The sequence below is a fragment of the Aulonocara stuartgranti genome (assembly GCF_965226115.1).
Source record: "Aulonocara stuartgranti genome assembly, chromosome: 22".
Lineage (NCBI taxonomy): Eukaryota > Metazoa > Chordata > Actinopteri > Cichliformes > Cichlidae > Aulonocara > Aulonocara stuartgranti.
In genome coordinates, this window is record NC_138957.1 from 21233511 (window position 1) to 21258443 (window position 24933).

The window sequence follows — 24933 nt, forward strand, 5'->3', positions numbered from 1 at the left end:
TGCTGTAATAACTCATTGCTAAAACGCCATTCATTAGTACTCCTTTTGCCTTCAAAGTTACCTTCATTTTCTTTGGCCTAGATCCAACAAGGTGCTGAAAACATTCCTCAGAGTGTTTGATCCATATTGACAAAATATTATATTATTAATTCTCCCATTCCAACACTTCCCAAAGGTGCTCTATTGGATTGGGATCTGGTGACTGTGGAGGCCATTTGAGTACAGTGAACTCACTGTGATGTTCAACAAACCAGTTTGAGCTTTGTGACATGGTATGCTATCATGTTGGAAGCAGCAATCAAATGATGGGTACCCTGTGCTCATACAGGGATCATTAGCAAAAACATTCAGATAGGCTGTGGTCTTTAAGCAGTACTTAGTTAGTAGTAAAGGGTCCATAGTGTGCAAAACAATATCCCCACCCCATTACACTATGACCAGTTATAGTCTAAATGCACTAAGTTGCTGCCATGTAATTGTATTATTAGATATTTTCTTTAATTAGCAGTTCAGCCGACATATTTGCTTAAATGAAAATGACTTTATGCTGAAACTTTAAAAATGTATTGCTTTCTAAAAGTGTGAACACTGTTATTTTCCAATTACATAATGTAATAACAATGTATCTATGTCAAAGATACATTTGCTTTTTGAATCATTGTTAAAATGTTTTAGTTTTAAATACTTTAATAAATACCCCCCCCCCCCCCCCCCCCCCCCCCCCCCTCCCGGCCCCCCAAGCAATCTTTATTTGCCTGCCAGGCTTTTAATTTATTTGATAGAGGTAATAAAACGGATTATTTGCCATCAGAGCAATAGATACTGAATGAAGCTTTAGTGGCATAGAGATATTCTAATAATTTACAAAATACTAATGTAAAACACACACACACCAACACACACACACACGTACACACAACAGACAACTTATAAAAGGGAGCATGGTTAAAAAAAAAAAAGCTTAAAAAAATGCGCACCAGTGCATTTTTAATATGAAATTAGATAGAACTCCGTGGATGTATACTGTAAACTAGTCCTTCAGACAAAGTTTTCTTGGAGTTTGACATCTTGTTTGTTCGCTAAACATCTTTGATGCATTTGATTCGTTAACCGCTGGAGGGACCTCTGTGGCGCATGCGCACCTTTCTCACTTTTGGATGACAACTGCGGCAGAGAGATAACGGACAAACACTCAGCGAGAGCTCCGCGGCGAGGGCAAGGGTTCACTGTTCGGGTAAAGGTTTCTCTGTCCTAAATAAAGTAATGAGGTAGAAAGTCAAAAAGTTAACCAACCCAACCGGCTATGGAACAGATTGGCACGGCTACGGTGAAGATGGACCAGAAGTTTGAGGAGATAGATTCAGAGGGCCGGTGGCAGAAACTCTACTCAGTAAGTCTGTTAGCATAGCAACCGCAAAGCTAACGCGGATTGTGAGTACTTAAAGCGCGCATTTATTGGAGTAAAACTAACAGTCCGGAATGCATTTACTATAAAGTTATAACCGTCTTTCCTAAATAATTTCCTTTGTAGCTCATTTTCATGATTTGCGTTATTTTTAGAAGTCGCTGACATACTTTACTTTTAATGTTACCGAAAGCTTAGTCAATGTCATAAGCCCGTGCATATGGTTGAAGCGATTAGCTACATTACATAGCTACGGACTTATTTACACTGTTAAATCCGCTCTCCCCCCGGGAAGATCCTGCTCTTAGTTCATATGTAATGACTGCCGAAAGTTACCGCGTGTGTTTACGAGTAAACCAACTGGTTTTCTGATTGCTCTCATGTGATAATATATGCCTAGTGAAAATGCTCAGAGAGGGGCGGAACTGAAAATGTAACCGCTTGAATTTGGTACACGTAGTGATTTGTTTCATTACTTTTTCTTTTGTGTCGCTAAACCTTACTCCCGCTGTCCAGGAAATCAGGAACCAGTCCCACGAGTGTTCCTACAAAGTGGCAAAGTATCCGGAGAATCGCAACAGAAACAGATATCGGGATGTCAGTCCATGTAGGTAAACATTTGTATAAAGGCCAGACTGTTTACCTGTCAATTCACAGCCCATGCCCAAATAACATTTCCCTTATCCCACTTGCAGTCGATCACAGTCGGGTGAAGCTGAAGAACACAGAGAATGACTACATCAATGCAAGTCTGGTAGTGAATGAGGAAGCCCAGAGGAGTTACATCCTGACTCAGGCAAGTCCAAGGAGTTCTACACCATGGTTAACCCTCTGAGGTCTAAGTCATTATATGTGCTATCTCCTAACCCTAATCCTGCCCCACAAATGGTGCTTGGAATTTTATCAAACTAAAGCAAATACCTGAATCCCAAATATCTGTTGAGATGTTCAAAATATAACGCTGAATGTGATTCAGAACACGTTTTTCTTTTGTATGTACTATTTTACGTAGTTTAACAGTATCATTAGCGCATCATAAAGTGTTTAATAAGCTTCCACAACATGGGTCCACAAGATAGACAACATAATCATGGTTATTTTGTTGGCTTCAATCTGTTTTTGTGCAGTAGGACTTAGATGCCTCAAACTAAAACATACTTTACTGCTCTGTCATGTTTTTAGTTTGAAGTCTGCGCTTTTGACACAAGTTGAAACCTTAGACTCGGTGAGGATAAGGTTAAGATGCTAGGTCATCTTAAATCGGTCATGTAGTTTGGACACCAGAGTGTTAAGGATCTTGCTTTTAGGTCCATATAGTCCATTATTTATTAACACTGACTGATTATTTAGGCCCTAAAATATCTCTCTATATACACTTTTAGTTCTGTAATATTTATATGAATGTGGCTTTTCCCCCCAGTTCTTATCAAACTGTGTACATGTGGCTAGTTTGCATAATAGTTTCTGCATATGCCCTTCTTCTCCTCATAATTATTTATTATGTTAACCTGTGTACAATTACCACCCGGTTTGTTATTTAACCTCAGCCTCCAATTTCTAAAAATCCACAAAACCCAAACTAAAAGAGCTCAAAATAAATAAAGCAGGTTGGATGTTTCATTTGCTGTTAGACAGAGTTATTTGCATGTGGAAATAGACATAACACGGCACAGCAAATCCCTGAGCTGAGTAACTCAATCTGTTATCACAAGAAAACGAACTTCCAGGTGAGAATTTGACTAAGGGCGACCTGTTTAGAGATATCGACTCACACTTTTACCCCCATTCTCACATCAAAGAAGAAGCAAAGAGTTAAAGTCTGCATTAAAGTGGGAACATTAGGATTTTTTTTGTAATATTCAGGTTACTGGCTTGACTTGGCAGACGTGAATAGACCTGTTTGTAAGAGGTTATTAATGAGACTTACCTCTGAATGTAACCTAACCCTGTTTGACAAACAGAAACTGAAGTGGTCCTTCTTGCTTCCAGCGCCTCCTGAGACCAAAGCTCTTGTTCAGAATACAATTTTAATTTCTCCTAGTTATTTTGGATTAATTGGACCTGACAGTATAAAAACTAAGCATCACCAAACAAAGTTGTTTTTTCTTCTTATGGGGACACTTGGTTTGTTTTACACCATAAGACAATACAGTTACCAGTGTTTGACCCTTTAATCCCCAATTACTGTGGCTGTAAAACTACAAAATAATTCTGATCTTTGAGCTGGCATTTGAATTTTCTCTCTATCCCAAAATGTTTGATGAGTTATGGTAATGTGAAGCACACATGGTAAAACCTAGGCAGAGCTGATTTCCCTGTCTGTATTCAGACTACAGTACCTTGTAGATACTACTGTGTTGCCATGATACATCAAATATTGCCATAAAGTTGGTTTTCTCTATCTTCCGGATCAGTTTGAATTTTGTCTGTAGGACAAACAGTGACAGAATTACAGTCAGTTAAAGAGTGGCTGTGAAATGGACTGGCCGCTGAGCCGATGGTATATAAAGGGTGAACTTTATTGAGCAGAGTGAAGTATAAGGTGCATTATAGCTAAAAAAGTAAACCCCCCCATATGAGGAAAGCTGGTCATAGGAAGTTCCATAATGATCCATATGTGCTTATTCAAATCCTTTACACACATGGCACACCTGTGGCGGCTTCATTTATTATTTTAGCTCAGTTGTTCCTGATATGGAGATTAGCAGTCAGAAGTAGACAGTTAATCAAAATCCACATTGTTGTTACTGAGGCAGCTGAGCTATCATATGTCTGGTTGCACAGGTTCTGAGGTCCATTACACAGATTTAAAAATACTTCTTAGTAATTCTGTTCCTTTTACTAATTCAGACATGTTTTTGTTGTTAGTTTTATTGTTTAGTTTAATTTGCTTTGCTCATCCAGCCAAAGGACCGTGTCTAATGCCACAGCAAGTTCTTGTGAACTGTGGCCGTCTCTAACACAGTTCACAAGAACCACTATTCCTCTGAGTTTTTGTCATATTTTAGTGAAATAAAATATGCGCGTGGTGATTATCTAATAGCTCTTCACTTAAACTGTGCTGAAAGTCAAGGTCACATTTTTTTGTGAGTTGTAAAGGATTGTGACGGATGAGCTACTGTGTCATTGACGTTATGGCCAATTTAAATTCAACGTCATGAAAGTCCAGTAGTGCTTATTGTATCAATATTGTGCTAATAGATGTTTACCAACACTGTCATGACCTCTCTCATCCTTTATATTTAAATTCAGGACTTTGTATTAGCATGGCAGTTTGTATAAGATATTAATATAACACTAAGATATGGTATATATTAATTATACTCGGTGTGGTCAGTATATCTTCTGTGGTTGTGTGTTTGCTAGTAACTCAAAGAACAAGATATGGCAAAAGACATCCTGAAAACTGGAAATATATTTAGTTACATCATAAGCTGTGGATATTACACATGAACTGAAGCTTTCGTGTTTAAAAACAATCGCTGAAATACAGAGATGCTTTTGGAAGCAGCACGTCTCATCCAGCTTGCAGGCTGGCTGCCAGGGTTGCTGCTTGTCAGATAATGATGTCTAAATCTCTCTACCACCGGTTGTAATTGCAGTTTTGTTGAAAATATTTCCTTATATCACTAACTCTGTCAGTGATTTTTTTTTAGCCTTTACTAATTAAATCAGAATGACTGCAACAACATATTATATAATGACATTAAGATAAAAGTCATTTGAAACCTAAGAAATACCACAAGTTTGTGAAGCGAGAGAAGAGAGGTAGGCTAGAAGCTGTGAAACACTCACGTTAACAGAGTTTTATTTATCAGAAGGAACACTGATCTTTTATTGCTTCTTGAAAAGAATTAAAGGGTGTTTTCACATAATTAGCCTTTGAAATTCTTTTTATTGCTACGTTATCTGGCGTGACTAATAGTTGTTGACATTTTGAGGACACAGTTATTACAAATATCAGCTGAAATTCTCTCTTTAAGAGTCAGGAATTCATGCCACAAGAGTTGTGGTGATCATGTGACGGGTTTCAGTTGGTGCAAAACGTTGTATGAAACCAAAACCTTTACCATTGGTTCTTAACCAGACGTGCATTCTTCCTACACAGATTTGAATATTTTCAAGTCTTCAGGAAATGAAAGGACAAATGACTTCAACGGTCATCACCACAGTTAAACAGCCCGGGCTGATAAGACTCTTTATTTATGATTCTGCTCACCATGCACTGACTGCTACCTCGCTAATTTAAAGCTACTGAGCGTTTTCACGATTAAACACGACAACCCTGTATCGCGTGTTTCTCACTTCAGTAACAGATTGTAAAGAGTTGGGCCGGAGGATATTTTTGAGATGTTGACTAACAACATTTTTTAGTCTAGTCTTACACACTTGAGTTCTGTCAGTCATCCATAACATCCAGTGGGTTATTTTTTTTCACACTTTTTGTTTTCTTGTATTGCTTCTTTGGAGATGAGTCATCTGTGGTTTGTTAAAATGTTACAGCATCCCACTAGTCTGATCAGAGTCAGCTGAAAGTAGTTACACAAAGCAATCATTACACATTTAAAACTATAACCAAAATTGCAGCAGTTACTTTCCACATCAATAAATGTGATGATGATTTTTTTTTAAAACTTTTAATCCTTTAATTTTCTTTCTTTTTAATCCCGTATGTTATGTTTTCGTGGCTGTGATGATGGGCTTCTCTGTGGCTGACGACTGAAGACCGCGTAAAATGTTCCTCAGCATAACTCCAGAGAAATGGCTCGTGAGGTCAAGTTAATTCCTGTAGCACATTTAAAAACAAAGTGCTGTAAAATTATCAACAGAGTTTGAAAAAAAGGCATCATAAATTGAAACTCATTATGATTGAAATGCTGAAGAATAAAAAAGAGTTTTCAAAGAGTTTTGAATGTGTCTAATGTTGGAGAGGTCCTGATGTGAAGGAGCAGGGTTTTTTTAATATCAAAGAAATGAGCCGGTCATCTTGATGTTTAAGCACTTGTATTTTTTATTTCTGTTTAGCAGGAATGCAGCAGAGACTACTGACTACTGTACCTCTGTCTTATGTATTCTGAACATAAAGGCAGACTTTTAAGAGACTCATGAAAGACCTTTGACATTTTGATGGTTTTCAGCCCACCAATAATTTACTCAGCTCAGCCACATGGCAACCTTTAGCAGTTTTGATCTTTAACTCTTGCTGTCATGCGGCAAATCTCTGCGGCATGCTGACCATAAGATTAGAGACCAACCTCTGTGTGTTGCATGGCTAATATATTGAGTGGATCTGATGTTATTGTTCAAAGCATAGACATCACATGAATTTGTTTTGTGGACCTCCCACTCTTCCAGCTGTGTAACTGATTGAAGCGTTTGTTTGTTTTTCTGTTTATTTATTTATTTATTTTGTCCACAGGGCCCCCTCAGGAACACCTGTGGTCACTTTTGGCTCATGATCTGGGAGCAAAAGACCAAAGCAGTCATCATGCTCAACAGAGTCATAGAGAAAGGCTCGGTGAGTGTAGAGTACAGCAGATACAGATTACACTCTCTGGTATGACTTCTGTTATTCGACTGTGTGCACCCACACACAGAAATTTGCAGAAATATCAAATAGACCACAGAAAAACTTGTCAAGAGATCGACTGTTTTATCTTCAGCCACACACACACACACGCACACTTACTTGCTTGCTGGTAGTGTGAAATAATTTAAGCACTTTTTAGTGCTCATATTAAACTTTTTAAATGGTCAGATGTCAAGTAACACACCACATTTACATCCACGATGAAATATCCAATAATCATGACTGCATCCATGGATCCAATGACGTTTTCCTAAGAACTTCACAGCGAGGTCTCACAGTGTTTCGGTTTGATGTGTATTTGCAAAGGGTTCAATTTTCCCTCGTCTCATCACAACAGTAGAGAAATTCCCACATCCAAGTCTTGACTTGACTTCAGTTGTTAATTACTTTTAAGCTGGCCCAGGCCCACACTCTCTGGTAAATATTTTCATTCAAATCCTTCACTAAGCTTTAAGTAATCCTGTTAATAAACAGGGAAACAAACAAATGGACAGACCTAAGCATCACGTGACCTCCTTGGCAACAAAAAGCCAACATTTGGTAAAAAGAGGCAGTCGGTGATGGCGATGGATAATCTCAACCCCCCAACTGAGGCCTCACAGACAGCTGTTTACTCAACAGGGTCGGTTCCTTACACATCTTAGTATCGTCCTTTTCTGTAGCGATTTTAAATCTGGCTGAAAATGCAATCTTTTGTTTTTATTTTCCAAACCAGCATTCCTGAGATGTCACAATGTGATATTAAGCCCCTTTTTTTCATAATCACAACATTATCTGATAACAGCTCTACTGTGTTTTTTTTGCCTATACTGGCATGAAACCTGAAGGAATTTGTTTTTCTTACAACACTGGCCGACAGACCTCGCAAGGATGGCTTAAGTTGTCTTTTTCGACACGCTCGTGTTACTCTGCACACACTGAAACAATAACCTGGCATCCTTATATTTACACACTGCAAAAGCCATTTTGGAAAAGCTCCATTTGAGTGGGAGAAATGTGTTTTTGTGTTTTTGTTTGTTTGTTTTTTGTCTGGATGCAGAGCTGCAACATGAAACGTGAAAAAATGTGGGTTTATAAATTTTAGAGGCTTAATCTGTATGTACTCTCGCCCTCCTCCTGTCAGCAGGATTACTGGAATTCAGTGTTTTGACAGTGTGTTCACACACAGATGTATTGAGTGGATCTGGGATGCAGCCAAACCTCTCAACTCCTCTAACTCCAGTGATCCTGCAATGTTCAGATTAAACACGCACACTAAAAGTCTGTCGTGCAGAGCAGCTGTGACCTCTCTGTTTCTCCGTAAAGCAGCTGAAGTGGATCCTGCTGGGTCATGAGATTCACTCTGTGCCGGTTTTCTTTGAAATGAAAGATACAGAGCACCTAATCAACAGATATTTTTAAACTCACAAGGATCTTCTCTGTAGATTGGAAAAGTTGAGTGATAAACTTAGACTTGCTGAATTGGAATTGAACAAGGCTTTACATTTGGCAGGGACTAACTGACATAAACGTCTACAGGAAGGAAGTACACAAATACTTTTTTTTACGCAGAGTTATACATGTTTTGTGTCATGTGACGTTAGCGTCAGTGTCACCGGGTAGAATTAAGAAGATATTTGACTGCAATGTGTGTAAAGTTATTATTCAGCGTCCCTGAATAGCCGCTTCTACTTCTCCTTTTAATGTGTGTGTTTCCTCTCATGTGATAGGAAAAGTGTGCCCAGTACTGGCCCACAGCAGAGGAAAGGGAGATGGCCTTCAGAGACACACGCTTCTTGGTCACACTGCTGTCAGAAGACACCAAGTCTTACTACACCACCAGAAGGCTGGAGCTGCAGAACATTCAAGTAGGCCACAGCATTACTCAGTGTGGGGAATTACCAGCAAAAGGTGGCGAAGGAGAAGTAAAATTTAGAGGTTTCACACCAAAGATTTGCCCTTATTCACTAATGACACATATTATTATTATGTTTTGTTTTTTTATCAGATTTTTACAAAGCTTTTCTCCCACGCAAACAAAGGTTTTGCAGTGTGGAGGTGGGAAGATGTCGATGGAAAATGTAAATGAGGTGCAAACGATGCAAGAGAGCAGTCTGATACGTTTTAAATAAATGGCAAATGCACAAAGTACAGCGTAAAATCAAATCATTTAATTTTGAGTTTCTGTAATCCTCCAGCTACTTGTTTCATCATATTTAAAATGAGCGCCAAAAGGAGCGTTCTTAATGGAAATTTACAGCCAAGTTTATTTTGCTGGATTGGTGTTTTTTCAGGAGCAGGTTTATTCAACAAAAAGAAACTGAAAGTGTTGTTGCTGACTTGTTTGCCAAGTCCAGTTCTTAAACTGAAGTAACCTCCAGTTACCCCAGTCAGCACTGATAAAGACAACTGAAAGTGTAAATACACATAGAGCAAAGTTTTAGAGTTTAACTGCTAGTGAGCCCTGCTTTATCTCCTTTCACAGACAGGGGAGAAAAGGGAGCTCTACCACTTTCATTACACAACGTGGCCCGATTTTGGTGTCCCAGAGTCCCCGGCTTCCTTCCTAAACTTCCTCTTTAAGGTGCGGGAATCTGGAGCACTGGGCACAGATCAAGGACCAGCTGTGGTGCACTGTAGCGCTGGAATCGGACGCTCAGGGACGTTTTCACTAGTTGACACATGCCTGGTCCTGGTAAGTCCTGGGTCTTTGTTCTACGCAAGCTCCGACTGAATGCGTTTCATGTATTTTTGCTACCTCCACCAAGGAGATTATTTTTGTAGTAGTGTTTGCGTGTGTGTCATTCTGCCTGTAAGCACAATAGCTTGAAAAGCTTTGAATGAATTTTGATAAAACTTTGTAGGGGTGTAGAGTGGGGTCATGTTAATGGTCCATTAAAATTTGGCTTACATCCACCAATGTCTTCAGGGTCAACATATTGATTTAATGGTCGAAAATTACTAAAAAAGCTTTATAACTTAGAAGCTACAAGTCTTAGAAGCTTGCAGTGTATTGTCAACATATAGAAAGTATGGTATATAGAAAGATTTATCATATCATGCCACATTTGACCTCTGATCTTTCCTTCACAGTCAACAGATTGAGCTAAAGGTCAAAGAGATAATAATGCTATATAGAGATATTTAAAAATGTGTTTCTTACTGCCATTGTTTGTATTGACAACATAGAGGCAGTGCTATATGGGGATTCTAAGTATATGGTTACTTTGGACCTCTGTCCTCTTCTTCAAGGTGAAATAAGGTCAAACCGCCATAAAAGATCTTTTGTGTTTAAAACTCTCCTTAAATTCTGCTGCCTTTGTTTGTATTGGCAACATTTAAGAAATGAAACTGATACATGGGGATTTTAAAAATCACTTTATAGTTTGGATCGAAGTTTAATTGTGTCAGGTTTGACTTTTGACCTCACTTTTACATTTCACATATGCCTTTCCTTCGAGTTGACCTCAGAATCTGTTATTTTCAATGTACTACACATTTTCTTATTTACGTTGAAAAAGGACAAAGAAAACAAAAACAAAATGAATATACACAAAATACAATACTGTTCTCTTAAATGTAAATACTGCCCAGAGGGTGCGCTGCCCTGGGCGAGGTTTGCCCTCTTTGACCTGTGCTTATTTTAAAGATTAACACACAAGTTATTATTTGACATTTGTATGTGCACTTTATGTTAAGAAATGGCATGAGCTCAGTAACTTTCGTAATGAATCTATTGGCGCTTGAATATGAAAATAATTGTGTTTGAATGTCTGACTGACGCACCTTAAGCACATAGATATAAGAGAAAAAATGCCGAAAAAATAAAAGTGAAGTACATTTACGTTTATCCCACACTCCAAATACAACACAGTTTTGCATTTTGAGAAAACGCAGTGTAAGGGTACAAAAATATTTTTAAAACTTCTACACTGAAATTATGGCTGTCTTTGCTTGCCCTTCCTCCTAAAAGAGCACAGTAAGGTGTAGCTTTAGAGGCAGGTTTTGATAGTTTATATAACATCCTGGAAATAAAGCCTGTTGGGAAATGTCAGAAAGCTCCTTTTTCCTCTAAACCAGCTGGCAAGCTGTCATTGTGTTTGTGTTTCATTGACAGAATCTGGCAGGCTTCCAGAGTGATAATGTTGTACTGTAGTTAACCATTCACTGTCCTTATTTTATGTGAGAGTTTACTCACTATAGCCTTCCAAAACAGACAGTGCTTTGAATAAATACAGGATTAACTTAAAAATACAGACTCAAACATTCAGGTTATTTACAAGTTTATGCTGTAGATGAAAAAATAATGGAGATTAAATTGATTTGGATTTCCCTTTGAAAACATGGGTTAACATAAAGAGATTTGGGATTTCCTTCTGGTTAATGGAAATGTGTATTATTGCTGTATCTTCTAGATGGACAAGAGGAAAGACCCCTCATCAGTAGACATCAAAAGCATCCTGCTGAACATGAGGAAATACCGAATGGGCCTGATTCAGACTCCTGATCAGCTGCGATTCTCATACATGGCTGTCCTTGAAGGGGCAAAGTTTATCATGGGAGACTCATCTGTACAGGTAGCTGTTCCAGACAGGAATAAAAAAATAAAAAACAATTAGGTGACTTTCTTTCTCAATCCGTTGTTCGTGTGTAAATTTGGAGGCCTGTGTGTAGTCCCACTTTTTTAGCAGGAGTTATTTTTTTCTGAAAAAGATTTAGAATCAGCAGACTGCGAAATATTTTCATATTTTACTGGGGGCTTACTTTGTGAATTAGTCAAAGAGAGATGGTGGAATATTTGGGGATTGGAAAGCCAGGCTGACAACTTGAGATCTGAAGGCTCAAACAAAGTATTATAATAAGCCCAGTGTGAATTACAATGCAAGAAAATGATAACTAAAACATTGGTATTCTGTTCTTCCATTTAAACGCAGACTGTGTGTTGAGTCTGAGCTTTTCTAGGACACATAGATAAACACAAGTATAGCAGTAAATATAAATCAAACGCATGGTATCTGTTTACTTTATATGGAAGGAATATTATTTATCTACAAAATCCCCAAGTTGTAAATCAAGGGAACTATATTTGTCAGTAAGGGAGCCACATTATGGCCACACTGATTTGGTTGGTGTGCATCACTATGATCCTGCTGGGTGCAATGTGTTCCCAAGAAAATTATTGCTTTTTGCTTCCTGCGCACTTGTTGAAGTAGTAAACATAAATTTTTTGTTGCGCAAAAGGGCGAGTGTGCAATTGTAAAGCGCAAACTGCGTCCAGGATGGAAACAATTGTATTATACTGCTAATACAATATATGCTAATACAATACAACTTTGACTCTTTGCAAACATCTGCACAGACAGCATGCAAATGCTAAGCTAGGCAAGACTCAGAGTGATGTTAAAGCTGAGTGCATGCAGTCCTCAGCCCAGCACCCAGAGCCTGATCTTCAACACGTAACAAAGGAAGTGTTGAGCAGTCAGACTATACCCTCCATTACTCCCTGTTGATGTTTCTACAGTAGAATCACCATGGCGATTGCCATGTAACGTGTAGTGTAACTAATTACTCCCTCGAGGGAGTAGTTAACTAACAATAAATGTGTAATACATTACCCCAACACTGCTACAAACCGAATACAAAGTCAACTTTTAGTCTTTACTTACAAAATAACTGTTTCCGTCTTTGCTCTCTGTCTTCAGCAATTATTGTGGAGATGAAGACAAGAGCAGACAAGGACACAGCAGTAATGTATTCAGAGCTAATAGGTTTAGAAGACTGCGATACACACTACCAAATTCTTCTTAAAATTTAGGTTTTGTTTTCTTTTGAGAGTCCTAAAAGGTAGACAGATTTTACATTGTATTGTCTTTGAATCCTTATCCTTGAAAAATGCTATCTGAGACAGTCCTTTACATGCAGCACCAGGCGCTCTGCGTTGTATTTACGTATTTAACCTCATAAACCTAACCTGCTCTATATACTTTTGTTGCACAATGTCATTTTACAGAGTGGAAACACACAGAATGTTTTGTCACTGGAAAAAAGTACTGCTGTTCCCATCCTGTTTGCTGTCAATCTTTCCGTGTAGAATCAATGGCGGGAATTATCCAAGGAAGATCAGGAGCCGCTATCAGAGTCTCCCCCTGCACCTCAGCCACAGGCCAGGTGTCCGACGGAGCGGCACAATGGCAGCCAGCAGGAGGACGGAGGGGACTACAGACAGGACGGCAAAGCGCCTGCACAGTCTCCCTGCAAGGAGCAGGAGCTCGATGGCAGCACAGCACAGTCAGTACAGTGAGTCTGATAAACAAAAAGCGTGTGTAGATTATCAGCCAATAATCAGCTGATTGACCTATTACTGGTTCAACTTCTAACAAAGTATGAATGTCAGAGTGAGGATAGATGTAAAGTGAATCCGATGAAACCCATAAAAAATAGAAGAAAAAAATTAAACTGGGATTAAAAAACAAAACAAAACAATGAAATTAACTGAAATGACACTTTGTACTTAAATTTTAAATGGCAAACTTAGAGGAAACATCTTTAGTTTTAGACTTTTTCAGTTTGGTCACATTTGTCAGCACAGCCGATTGTCATTATAAAGTGTGTTTTAAAACTGGTCTGACTTCTTTATTCTATCCCAGGCAATTACTTCCCACATTATAATAACTGAAAATACTGAAACTTACACTGATTCTAATGAGAACCAAACTGAAATGAGAAAATCCACTCTGGAAACAAATCTGAGAAAAACTAGAATCTATAAAACCAGGAGTAAAAACTGATGACAAAATGTTAAACTATACCGTCTCTGTTTGGTGTCATTTGGACTTGGCTACAGGCTACATGTGTAAAAAAAAATTAAATGTACCGTTGTTACTAAACAACTGTTTACCTGCGTTCCTCCTTTCTACGCAGAAAACGACGCAGGGAAGACAGCATCTCCAAATCGAGCACAGCCAAGACACCCCAAAGCAAGTCCAGGACAAATGACTCTGAGAGGAAGAGAAAAAGGTGATTAAAGTTTTGGTTTAAACCACTTTTTACTCTCTTTTTTGTTTTTTATAGTCAAATCATCAAGTTGGTGTTCTCTGGGATGATTTTTCATGCACCATGTCAGTACCTGCTGAAATTTGGACTGCCAAGCGTTACATATGTGTGTAAAAAATAATCAACGTGGGCAAATTTAGGTAGTCCATTGGGGTTAATTACCCCAATGGAAGTCAGGTACACCACTGTGTTGTATTTAATAAATGGCTTTAGCAGTAAGCGAGGTGTTAAAATGCATAAATTGAGGCATCGAATGATTTTGCACTCTCTTAGGTCTTTATTTTCTTGTAGACAGCGGAGAAGAATTTTTATTTGACCACTGTTACGATGTCAAATACAAGAGGATACAAGTCATTTTTCAGCTACACTTTAATTTACTTTAAGGGATACACAGGCTTTCCCAGTGTGTGACTTAAACCTCTAATAGCAGAAGTTACCCCAAGTCGGTCTTGAAACTTCATTTTTTTTAGCTTTTATAATTTTCTGTTTCTGTTTCTCATAATTCTTATGCATCGACTCCTCTAGCCTAGCCAGCTGACACACAGCTTACGTTCTCATGAAGGCACAGGTTGACACCTTATTTCTGATGACAGTGCACCTCAAGAGAAAAAAAAAACTGCTTCTCACTGAATCACTTCTGAGAAGGCAGCCTTTGTTGTGTGACATGTCAGCGTTGTTCCAGTAATACAGGCAAAACTGCGCCATTTCTGTGAAGATCTTACACTGTTGTTGTGGTTCTCCTGGACAGTTTGGGCTGCATTTGCTGCACATGACAAGAGCTCGGCTGTCCGGCGGGGGGCGGTGTATCTTTACCCCCCTCTGAGGCAGCAACGACAACCACGGAGAGCGCGTTTAACGGACGAAATTTACCCGCAGCTTTAAAAAAAAAAACAAAAGAAAGAACACCCACTCTTGTACATGGAGGTCTGTGTGTTTGCGTGTGTGCAGGTGTGTGTATGTAAGTGTGTATTGCTGTGTTTTCTCTTGGGGTTTTGTTCTTCCTTTGATGATTTGCTTGGCTCTTGTGGTTTTGGAGTTGTTAATTTTGGCTGCACTCTAGCATGCTGCGCGAGTGTGAGTACATTTGTGGTTGTTGGTTTTCGAAACTCTGAAATGTCAGGTTCGGTTGGAACAATGCAAAATGCTAATTATTATTATGCATCATATATTTGAATTTGCCGTCAGCGTTTTATCTCTGCAGTAAACCCTGTCAAGAAAGTGGGCGTACGAAAGATTAATCAACAACCTCTGCTTTGAAAATAAAAGTCATGCAAGGAAGGAGGCCTGGAAAGAGAAGGCAGAAGCATAGATTGTCCCTTGGCAGTTATAGAAAAATACATCAGTGATTGGACCTTTGATGAAGCCCTCCATCCTGCCGTTCTGACAAATGAGGAGTGGGTCTGACTGAAAACCCAGCTGAGTCTACTGATGGTCAAACGCCCACAGCTTCAGTTTTAAAATCTTGATACCTGTGCTCCAGCGGAAATCCACTCGGTGTTTTGTCAGTCGATGTATTTCTGAAATATTCGGTTGTTGTAAGCAGCTGAAAGTGCGCCTCTATGGATCAAACGCCACATCAAGATGCAGTCAGCGCTAACTTTTGAAAAATCAGCAGTCTTAGCTGCTCACAGCAGTTTGCTTTCTGTTTTCACAAAGCTCATTTTAAGCTATTTGCTGGCTAACACACAAAATAAGCAGCACTGCCAAAGTAGCAGTGAAACACCAGAAAAGCTTTTTTTTTAAAAAGGCTCTGGTTCCAGATGTGAATTTCCCCATTCATTTTCTCTATTTACTTTTCCTAAAATCCTCATACTGAGAGTTTTAGGCCTTGATCAAAGCCAAACAACCCATGAGGTAAAGCATGACCATAAAAATCTTTGTTTGGGATCACAAAATTAAAGGAAAACAAAAGAAAAAAGGTGCATTACTGGGTACACAATTAATGGTGAAGAAATTACTCGTCCCAATAGTGCAAAACCTAATCAAACTGAATTCTTTTCATTTCTGTATTGCTGTAAAATAATAGTGTTGTGTGTGTGTGTGTGTGTGTGTGTGTGTGTGTGTGTGTGTGTGTATATATATATATATATATATATATATATATATGTCTGTGTGTGTGTGTGTGTGTGTTTGTGTTTAGTAAAGGATAGTGTAGTTGTGTGTATGGTACAGTTCTTTGTTCCCGATTGCAGTGACAGCTCTTGCAGTTTCTGAACTTTCTTCCCACTAAGCAATCTGCAGATTTAAACATTGCCACGGTAACACCAGCCTCCACCAATCACAGACGTTGCCGATTCAATTTAAGATTGTGGGTAGGCTAGTTTTGTTTTTTTGGTTTTATGGCCCATAATCAAAAATCCTCCTGGAGAACATGAATGGGATTTTTACTTCTGGAACCTCACCTGTGTCATTGTAACATTTGTGAGAGGAAGCAGCCAGAAGTGCATCTCAAACACACAAATCAAAGAGTTCAAAGATATATTGATGTATTTTCAGGATGATAATTAAAAAACAGTCTAAAGAGTACACAGCTGATTGCAGCTGCCTGTGGCTCTGCTAAGGCGTACCCTGATTTGTGATCCTTTTTCTTCTAACTTAATGCAGACAGTAAAATATATTAAAATAATCTTGTTGAATTCGGAAAGCCTCCCTAAACAGTTGCCCCCCACATAGAAAGAATGCAGGTTTAAAGAACATCTGCTTTGGCTTAACTTTTTAAAATAATGAGTGGATATGTCTGGATTTGCTGCATGTTTTTTCTATCTTGAGGACTTTATTGTGTCTGTTTTCCTAGTGGATTTGTGTATTGTGAAGTGCATCAATTGTGTTTTGGACTTTATAAAGTTTGAATATTAAATCAGCAGCTTTTCTTACTTAAACAGGCTGGAAGATCAAAAACACTTCCTGTTGCTCAACTAACAACTAATTTTTAGATCGTTTTCTTTTCTTTTCTTTTTTCTTTGCTTGTGTGTCTGGAAATAGTTGAAGTGCCTGTAAGTTACGTAAAGCGCTTCAGTGTTTACTTCTATCCAACCAACAGTCCCAGACCTCAAAACGGAAGAGGCTGAAACTACACACATGTAGTTTGATGTGTTATTAAAGCAGTCAGAGTTAATGTAAGTGTAATTTCAGGCCCGACTCCAGCTCTACAGCAGTCATCTACGTTCTTCATTTTAGCACTGATCATTAGATCTAATGGAGAGGCCAACTTTTGCTTTACTTTACAAAAATATTGAACATTTCTCTGAGATGTGGGGAAAAGCTTGGCTGTATCCGTAACATACCATTGTTGGTTGTGATTACACTACGTCTTTACCCTTGCACGTTGGAACTGGAGGAGCTGGTTTGGTAGCTCACTTTGACTCTATGACTACATACTACAGTTGTGTGCAGGGCTTTTCCTGCCTAGAGGAATTTCTGGCACCCTCCAGAAAGTGCAATAAAAATCACTGCCATTGTTTGTTGAAATAGAATTTACTCGAGCATGATAGACTTGAATTAACAGACTCCTTACCTTTACTGTACTCTGGGTGCGGCTGGGTACTACACTGTAGCATTTCTGTATACCTGAACTTCAGTAGTGTGTTGGTAACGTTCCCCACAGAAGCACAGATTCATACAGTACCACAGCCAAGTGTACGCATCATCAGCAGCACAGGGCAAACCACACCAGCAGTCGAAACACGAGCAACTTCAGCAGCTGGATACTGTTGGAGGTTGGCCTTTTAAAACAAACACTGGGCACTGAAATATCATATTGGTATCTAAAAGCTAGTCCTAAAAGCAAAGAACGAAACAGGGATGTCTTTGGACGCTTTAAAATAACGAAACATTTTCGTGTTTCAGCTGAAAGCTTCTGAACCACTCGGGGGTTTTCCTGGCTCTCATCGAGCCTTTGGAGGGTACATAAATATGATTGGTTGAGACAAAGACCTCAAGTTACAAAAGGTTACTATGGTATTGCTGGCCATAAACAAATAAACAGTTGTGGTGATCTTTTTCTTTTGGGGGGGATTTTTGTATGCAGGAAACCCCCTGTGAGTGTGACGAGTTTTATTAAGCATAACAGCTGCTTTTGCTGCTCTGATAGTCGGTCTGATGTTGATGTGATCAAAGTGATCTTTAGATTCCTGCTTTCTGCGGTTTCATCACGGCAGCTCGGCCAAGCCTAAGATACTAACGGGATTTTTCGTAGCACGGCTTCCTTTGATCACTCTTAAGCTTCACTGACCGACAGAAAAAAATTTTTTTGAGTTTAACAGGAACTTATTTTTCTTTATTTTCTTTTCACAGGGCGAAAACCAGCGACTACTAACCACCTCCACCTGTAGCCACAACTCTGGCAGCAAAGCCAACATCGGCAGGGAACTCCAGCTCTCTCCCAATCTTCCTCACCTCCATGTCCTCAGCTAGCGCTCCTTTTCCTTTTCATTGCTTGTGTGTCTTTTTTTTTCCTTGCATACCGGCCTATCATCATTAGTTAGAGCCAACATTTCTGTTTCTTCTACCATCAGGAACACATCACGTCCACCTCCGGCTCACCTTTCCGATCTCTCATCCTCATTGTTTACAGTGGACACTTTGACATTCGTTTAAAGACAAGCACACCAGCGCTTTACCCCTCTGGCCACACCTCAACCTTAAACTGTCAATGCTGCTTCCGGAGTCAAAAGATTTGTTTTTTCTTTCTCTCGCTCTCTTTTTTGGCATTAATAATATTATTTTGCAGCTTTCTCATTCTTTTACGCTCATTTACATTCATGAAATTCAGACTGAAAATAGGGGCTATGCATTGCCAATTTGTAATGCTGTTTATATGTGTATTTTTGGAAAAGGGTAAAAAACATTTTTTTCAGAGGCAAAAGTAAAAAATTTTCTATTTTTTATAATAAATTACTTGAAGTTTTTCAGGTGATGTGGGGCCGGCTGAATGAAACACACTGTCTCGCTCCCATGTGAGAAATTCAGTGACATGTAATGTTTCCATGATGTACATAGTGTTCTTCTTTTTTTTTTTTAAGAGAGATGTGTACAAAATGACATATTTTTGCTTGTAAAGGAAACCCTGAATACCAAAAGAAGAAGAAAAAAGGACGAAAGCTTATGTTACACACCTGGATAAAGTAGAAAGCTGATTTAAAGCTGACTTGTTCTCCTTTTGAAACAAATTGTCTTAAGTTTGTTTTTGTTTTTTAGAGTGTAATCTGTAATTAAAACTGGTATCATCTAGTTTACATACAAACTGTTCTTCTGTGGTTATTTATCTACAAACCTGTTGGTTTGGTGCTATATTAATTAAATATAACAATAATAATAATAATATTAAAACAATAATATATGTCTTCTTTTGGATGAAAAGAAGTTGGATAAATTGGAAGAATTAGTATTTGGTTAGCTAAAATTATCAGTTGTAAGCTAAACGAAGATTACAAAGACACATAACCATCCATAAAATTATATTTAGTCATTTTTTAAATGTAATTTTATGATGATTTGGTGTTCAAGATGTAAAACTAAACATTTTTAGTAGCAGGAGGATAGATTTTTGTCAGTTTTTCCTTTAGTTTTCATACTAAGCTAAACTAGCAGTATGTAGGTTGTTGCCCACAGTGGTTGTAAATGCTGAGACCCAGTAAATATAGTAAGAGCTATACAACAGAAAAAACCCAGTTTAAAATAGTTGTGTTTGTCCATGAACAATTTATTGTGTTCAAATTTTATTCTATGTTGTATTTTGTTGGTTTACTTCCGTGGCATCTTATAATCTTCTATCTAATTTCAGGATGTGAGAGAATCCTAAAATTTAGGATAAGAAATATTGTCAGTATTAAAATATTTGAATTAAAAACCTGAATTAAAACTATATAGAAAACAAAATGCAGCTTCTTGCTTAAGAAATGGGACGACTAATAAAAACAAGACTTGGAAGTGGGCGTGGTCAGCACCAGAAGCAGTCTGAACTGCTGATGACAGGACAGTTTTGACTGTCTCATTGTTGCAGCAGATTCATCAGACCAGGAAATATACTTCCAAATTTATTCTATTGTTTAGTTTTGAAGCCTCAGTTTCCTGTTCTTGGCTAACTGGAGTGGCACCCAGCGTGGTTTGCACTTCTGCATATCTCATTTGTAACCAGTAATTCTGAGTTACTACTGATTTCCTGTCAGCTCAAAGCAGTCCTCTGCTTCTCCTCTGACACCAACAAGGTATCCAGAAAATCACTGGATATTTTATCCTTTTCAGACCATTCTCTGGAAACTCTGGAGATGGCTATGTGGGAAACTCCCAGCAGATCAGCAGTTTGTGAAATACTCTGACCAGCACGTCAAACAACCACACCACATTCACCAGTGGCTTAAATGATTTTTCTTCCTCATTCTGAGGCTTGTTTTGAACTTTAGCATGTCATCTCAAGCATGTCTACATGCTTAAATGCACTGAGTTGCTGCCGTGTGATTGATTGATTCGATTATTAGAGCAATTGAAAAGGTATAACTACAGAAACAGGTGAGTATCTTTTGTACCCTAACAAAAAAATAACCAAAACAATATTATTTTTTCTCTTCTTCAATGTGGTCAATTATGCCTATCAAATAAACATTAAGTGGCTTGTGTGTACATATTTAATAACTTATTTATGCCTAAATGGCACTTAGTAGAGTGCTTTTATTACAAAAAATGCTTTGAACTCCTTAAATCTGCCCCTGATGAATACCCCCATATTAATTTAAAAAGATATAATTAAAAGTAATAACTTGAAAAATCATTAGCAGTAAAAACTGAACTGAAATGAGCAAACAAAAGTGTGAAAATGAAACTGAAAACAAATCCAAGATACAAAACTATACTAGGAATCCTCAACTGCTTATACACCATTTTATTTAATGTCCTCAGTTCAAATTTACTTGTTTCTTTCAAATTATTCAGATCCAGGACTTTATTTTATTGCTCTCCCTTAAAAAAAATCTCTGCTGTCAGCAGGACATTCCTTTCCCACAAGTGGTCTACACACAGAAAATGATTCAGACTGAAAGGAAAACCACAAAATGGCTTGAATCGGAGCGTTGTGCTGTTGTTACCATTATAGGTTGTAGAAAAGAATCAAATTACAGAGAGGTGGGACTGCCAGGAATACAGCATGGAGCCTGGCCAACCACTTTCAGTTAAGTGGGTGGAGGCTTAATCCAGTGATCCACAATCAAGATGAATTCACACCACATTCCTGTAGCAACGTTTTATTAGAAAAACATTTTTTTAAACCAGGAAATAGCAGTCCAGAAGTGAATGTTTGGGTCACATCCTGTATTTGTACATTTTATTTTGTTATGTTTGAGTTATTTAAGATACATTTCCAAGACGGAGGAGATTTATGTGGGCAATTTCCATCTTTCTATATGTCAGCGCTGCCATCAGTCACCGGGTTTGACCCCAGTCGAGAGTTTGCTGAGGTCTGAAAACGACAATATGTGGAGCAAACGTCTTGCATTAAACACAAATTATAGAGGGTAAAAAACTAAAACACTATACATATCAGAACAGTGCAGGCGGGATGCCGTTTCCAAACAGGAGACTCCAGGAAGTCGGGATCTTCCATTTGTTGGGCTGTTTGCTCTGAAAGGAGAATTGGAGAGCAATGATTCTCCTCACAGTGACATTACCACTCCTCTGAAACTTTAGGTTGCTTTAATGCTGCGCCGTGGTGTCACTTACATTATCGTCCAGCAGATGGAGCCAGTCGTTGAGGTGGTTCGCCAGAGCGAAGGCATCGGGGATGTTGTCACCTTCTGAACAGAAGAGCAGCAGCACAGCCAGCGGGAGGTCCTCTTTGCAACTGTGCAGCACACGTGATCACACAAACACAAATAATATTAACAAGGAAGTCTTACTGAGGCGTTTCAACATACTGAAAAAGTGTCTGAACACACCTTTATTGTGATTTATATTGGAATAATTATTAAACTGTAACAGTGACCCATGCTCTTACACACAAAAATAAAAATCATTTTAAAACCAGCTCCCTGTGTTTTTGATGATCTTTTGTCTACCTGCAGGTCTCCTGTCTCTACCTGTCTGTGTAAAGTCCTTTGGTGATGCCTCCTCCGGGGATGCAGAGTCGTGGTTCCGTGTTTCCGTCTGTGAGTCCGGGGAAGGCCGGGACTCGCTCCATTTCCCTCCAGCCCAGCTCCTTCAAAGCGTCCGCGCTCCCTTTCAGCAGGGACGGCGTGACCAGGTACCTCAAAGGAGTGCTAGCAGAGACACGTGTTTGTTGAGCAGACATGATTGAAAAATGCAAAAGTGAAGAAATAAGGCGATGGCGTCGTACTTACCCCTGCAGCTGCTGGTCATCTCTCTGGTAGGCGTGGCTGCTGGAGAGGACGACAGTCCTGGAGAAGCCGCTGGATTTGATCCAGGACACGAGCAGCTGACGAAACTTTTTGGTCTTTGACTGCAGTTTAAACAAAGGTAGAACAAAAGAAAACAACAATAGGCATACAGTATGAAGGGAACTCAGAGAATGAACTGACGTCATACTGATGACTGATTGTTACCTGAAGAATTGGTGCTCTGATCTGAAGGACCGCCAGCTTCAGTTCTGCTGCTGCGTAAACTGTGGATTACAGAGGGTTACTTTTCTTTTGACTTCACAGCAGCTGCAGACAAAACTGCTGATCACCTGACTGATGGTTGACAACAACAGGACTAATGTCAACTAATAAGACAGTGCTGATTAAAAACAACCAGAAGATCACAGTTGGGATAGCGGACATCCCAGCGCACAGCAGTAAAGAGACAGTAGACTTGAAGGGAACATTTCTGAGTCGTTTTGTTTTTGTTTTTAATTTCTGATCAGAAATGTCGACATCTCTGTGTTAGACAGGCACCAGCAGTGACCCAACTGTACCTTCAGCAGGAGTGTGCAGCTCCTCGCCATCTTCTTTGCTGCTGGCATACGGGTTGTTCCCGGCCATCGGGATGAGACAGTCAGTGTGTATGTGGCCCACCCTACTCATGTTCAGAGTGGACACGATGAGATCCACGGCCAGCTGACCCACGTTACCTACAGCCACCGCAGGCTGGAGGAGGAAAGAGGGAGAGAAGTAACAAAAGTAAAGAGAAGGCGAGAATCGTTTTAATCACTTTTTCCTTTTCCTGAGCACATTTTAGTTGTGCAAAACATCTGATAAAGAAAAACATGCGTTAGAGAGGTCCAGTTTTTACTAGGCCTCTAAGTTTTTTTTCAAGTTTTAGGACAGTTGCATTTTTTTTTGTAGTTTTATTGCACTGTGCAAGTTTAAAGTCACCCCTTATTTCTTTATATTTTGCAATAACAATGGAAAACAGGTGCAACAAATTGTTCAAACATACATGGAAATACAGCAGGCAAAAACAAATTTGTACTATTATTCTTTAACATTTTCCATAGATGTAACTAAAACAATGGGAATAAACGTTGCCATGCATTATCGTGACAGGGTGCGCGTAGTGTCATGTGTCATTCATTCATCCCTTGAGTTAGGTGTCTTTTATGAGCTTGAATGATTCACAGGTAAATATTTAGTGGCTTGACACACAAAAAGACTGCTCTGAAAATACAAAGAAATAAGGGCTGGCTCAAGACTGTGCCTCTGCGTCCCTCCACAGTGGACAATAAGGCTGTAACCGTGGCGCAAACACCCAGCTTGAATCCAAGGGGTTTAACAGGACTTTTGCATTACACGTGTAGGAATTAAAGGTATTTTTATACACAGCCAGTTTCTTGGATGAAAATCACAGAAGTGAAGCTTTTGTTTTTCCCTGGTGATTACACGAGTCTCATATGAAAGCATGAAGCAGGAACTGATGGGAGGATTATTTTCGTCCGTCACTCACCATGACGAGGGTAAAATCTCTGAAGGAGGGTGCTGAGCTCTGCGAGGAGATAAACATGGTGCTGTTCAGCCAGCAGGCACACACGACCCTACAAGCCTTCAGATAAACAAACTAAATTAAAAGTTAGACGTCTAAATTACAATCCCAAGGCAACTTTCGCTTCTATTTTCATTCCTCGCGTTGTGGACCTGCTCGGCTCTGTGTCGACTGTTGATGACGGTTTCAGTACCACGCGGGGATGCCCAAGTTAAATGTTACAGTGAAGCTTTGTTTGTTTTTTAATAGTTTTAAGTAGACTTCTTTAACAAGCATCCACAGATTTGTTTAAAGCTCCAAGTGTTTTTTTTACTTACTGTCATTTAAAGTGGTGTTTTATGTGTTTCTATTACGATCAGGCATGTTAACGGTCAGACTGTAGCTCTGCAAAGATTTACTGCGCGTTAGAGATCCTCAACTCTGTTGCCTCAACTGTGCTGTGTTCATTTATCTATCGATACATACATCCATAGATCCATCCATCCACCCATCCGTCCGTCCCTCCTTCTGTCCTTATATGTACTATTGTATGTGTGGTAAAAACATACATAATTTATTTACACTCGGCAGAATTGCACATATAAATATATATACATGCTTCACAGAAGCATCAGGAGTCAGCTGATGTTCATTCACGCTTCCTTTCATTTTTATTCTATTTTTATTTCTCTTTAAATGAAGGATGCCTTCAAGGATGTGGTAAAGGGATAATATATTCCTCTCCAGCTTGTTGTGCTTAAAGTAAGATTAAAGGTGGTGTAGAAGATGAAAATTGCATAACAATCAGACATGTAAGTTACTAAAGAGAAACAGCTTTAATTAGTCAGTTTGCAACAGGTCAGTAACATGGTTGGGCATAAAAAAAGCACCTTAGAGTGGCCGAGTGTCTCAGAAGTAAAGATAGCCAGAGGGTCAACAATCAAGTTTACAAATTCTGGAACAATTTTAGAATAATGTTCCTGAATGTAAACTTTATGAAGATTCTGAGAATCTGTAGGAA

At 39.0% G+C, this 24933-nt stretch overlaps 2 protein-coding genes across 5 annotated transcripts; one reads left to right on the forward strand and one right to left on the reverse strand.

Annotated features, from left to right (window-relative positions):
* Nucleotides 1–1152: 1152 nt before the first annotated feature.
* On the forward strand, nucleotides 1153–19269 carry ptpn2b (protein tyrosine phosphatase non-receptor type 2b; the record flags this gene model as incomplete). 4 transcript variants are annotated; one of them, XM_082521830.1, is made up of 11 exons in its annotated part: nucleotides 1158–1234; nucleotides 1313–1390; nucleotides 1922–2012; nucleotides 2101–2201; nucleotides 6825–6923; nucleotides 8705–8842; nucleotides 9460–9669; nucleotides 11390–11551; nucleotides 13066–13271; nucleotides 13896–13991; nucleotides 18321–19269. In XM_082521830.1, exons 2-11 carry the CDS (start codon nucleotides 1334–1336, stop codon nucleotides 18340–18342), a joined length of 1182 nt encoding a protein of 393 aa, XP_082377956.1. In that variant the 5' UTR covers nucleotides 1158–1234; nucleotides 1313–1333. The 4 variants fall into 4 exon arrangements, with proteins under 4 accessions (XP_082377953.1, XP_082377954.1, XP_082377955.1 ...); XM_082521827.1 differs by having other exon boundaries at nucleotides 1153–1390; XM_082521828.1 differs by having other exon boundaries at nucleotides 1153–1390; nucleotides 13066–13262.
* A 1977-nt stretch (nucleotides 19270–21246) lies between these two features.
* On the reverse strand, nucleotides 21247–24110 carry psmg2 (proteasome (prosome, macropain) assembly chaperone 2). The gene is made up of 7 exons (XM_082520486.1): nucleotides 23898–24110; nucleotides 22930–23101; nucleotides 22577–22635; nucleotides 22355–22473; nucleotides 22094–22273; nucleotides 21738–21858; nucleotides 21247–21638 (listed from the first exon to the last, which is right to left on the reverse strand). Exons 1-7 carry the CDS (start codon nucleotides 23952–23954, stop codon nucleotides 21558–21560), a joined length of 789 nt encoding a protein of 262 aa, XP_082376612.1. The 5' UTR covers nucleotides 23955–24110; the 3' UTR covers nucleotides 21247–21557.
* Nucleotides 24111–24933: the final 823 nt, after the last annotated feature.

Coding starts and splice junctions, on each gene's coding strand:
- psmg2 (XM_082520486.1), bottom strand. CDS start 23,954: ATGTTTATCTCCTCGCAGAGCTCAGCACCCTCCTTCAGAGATTTTACC. Junction 23,102..23,897: donor GAGATTTTACCCTCGTCATG/GTGAGTGACGGA, acceptor TTCCTCCTCCAG/CCTGCGGTGGCTGTAGGTAA. Junction 21,639..21,737: donor TCCATCTGCTGGACGATAAT/GTAAGTGACACC, acceptor TTCTCCTTTCAG/AGCAAACAGCCCAACAAATG.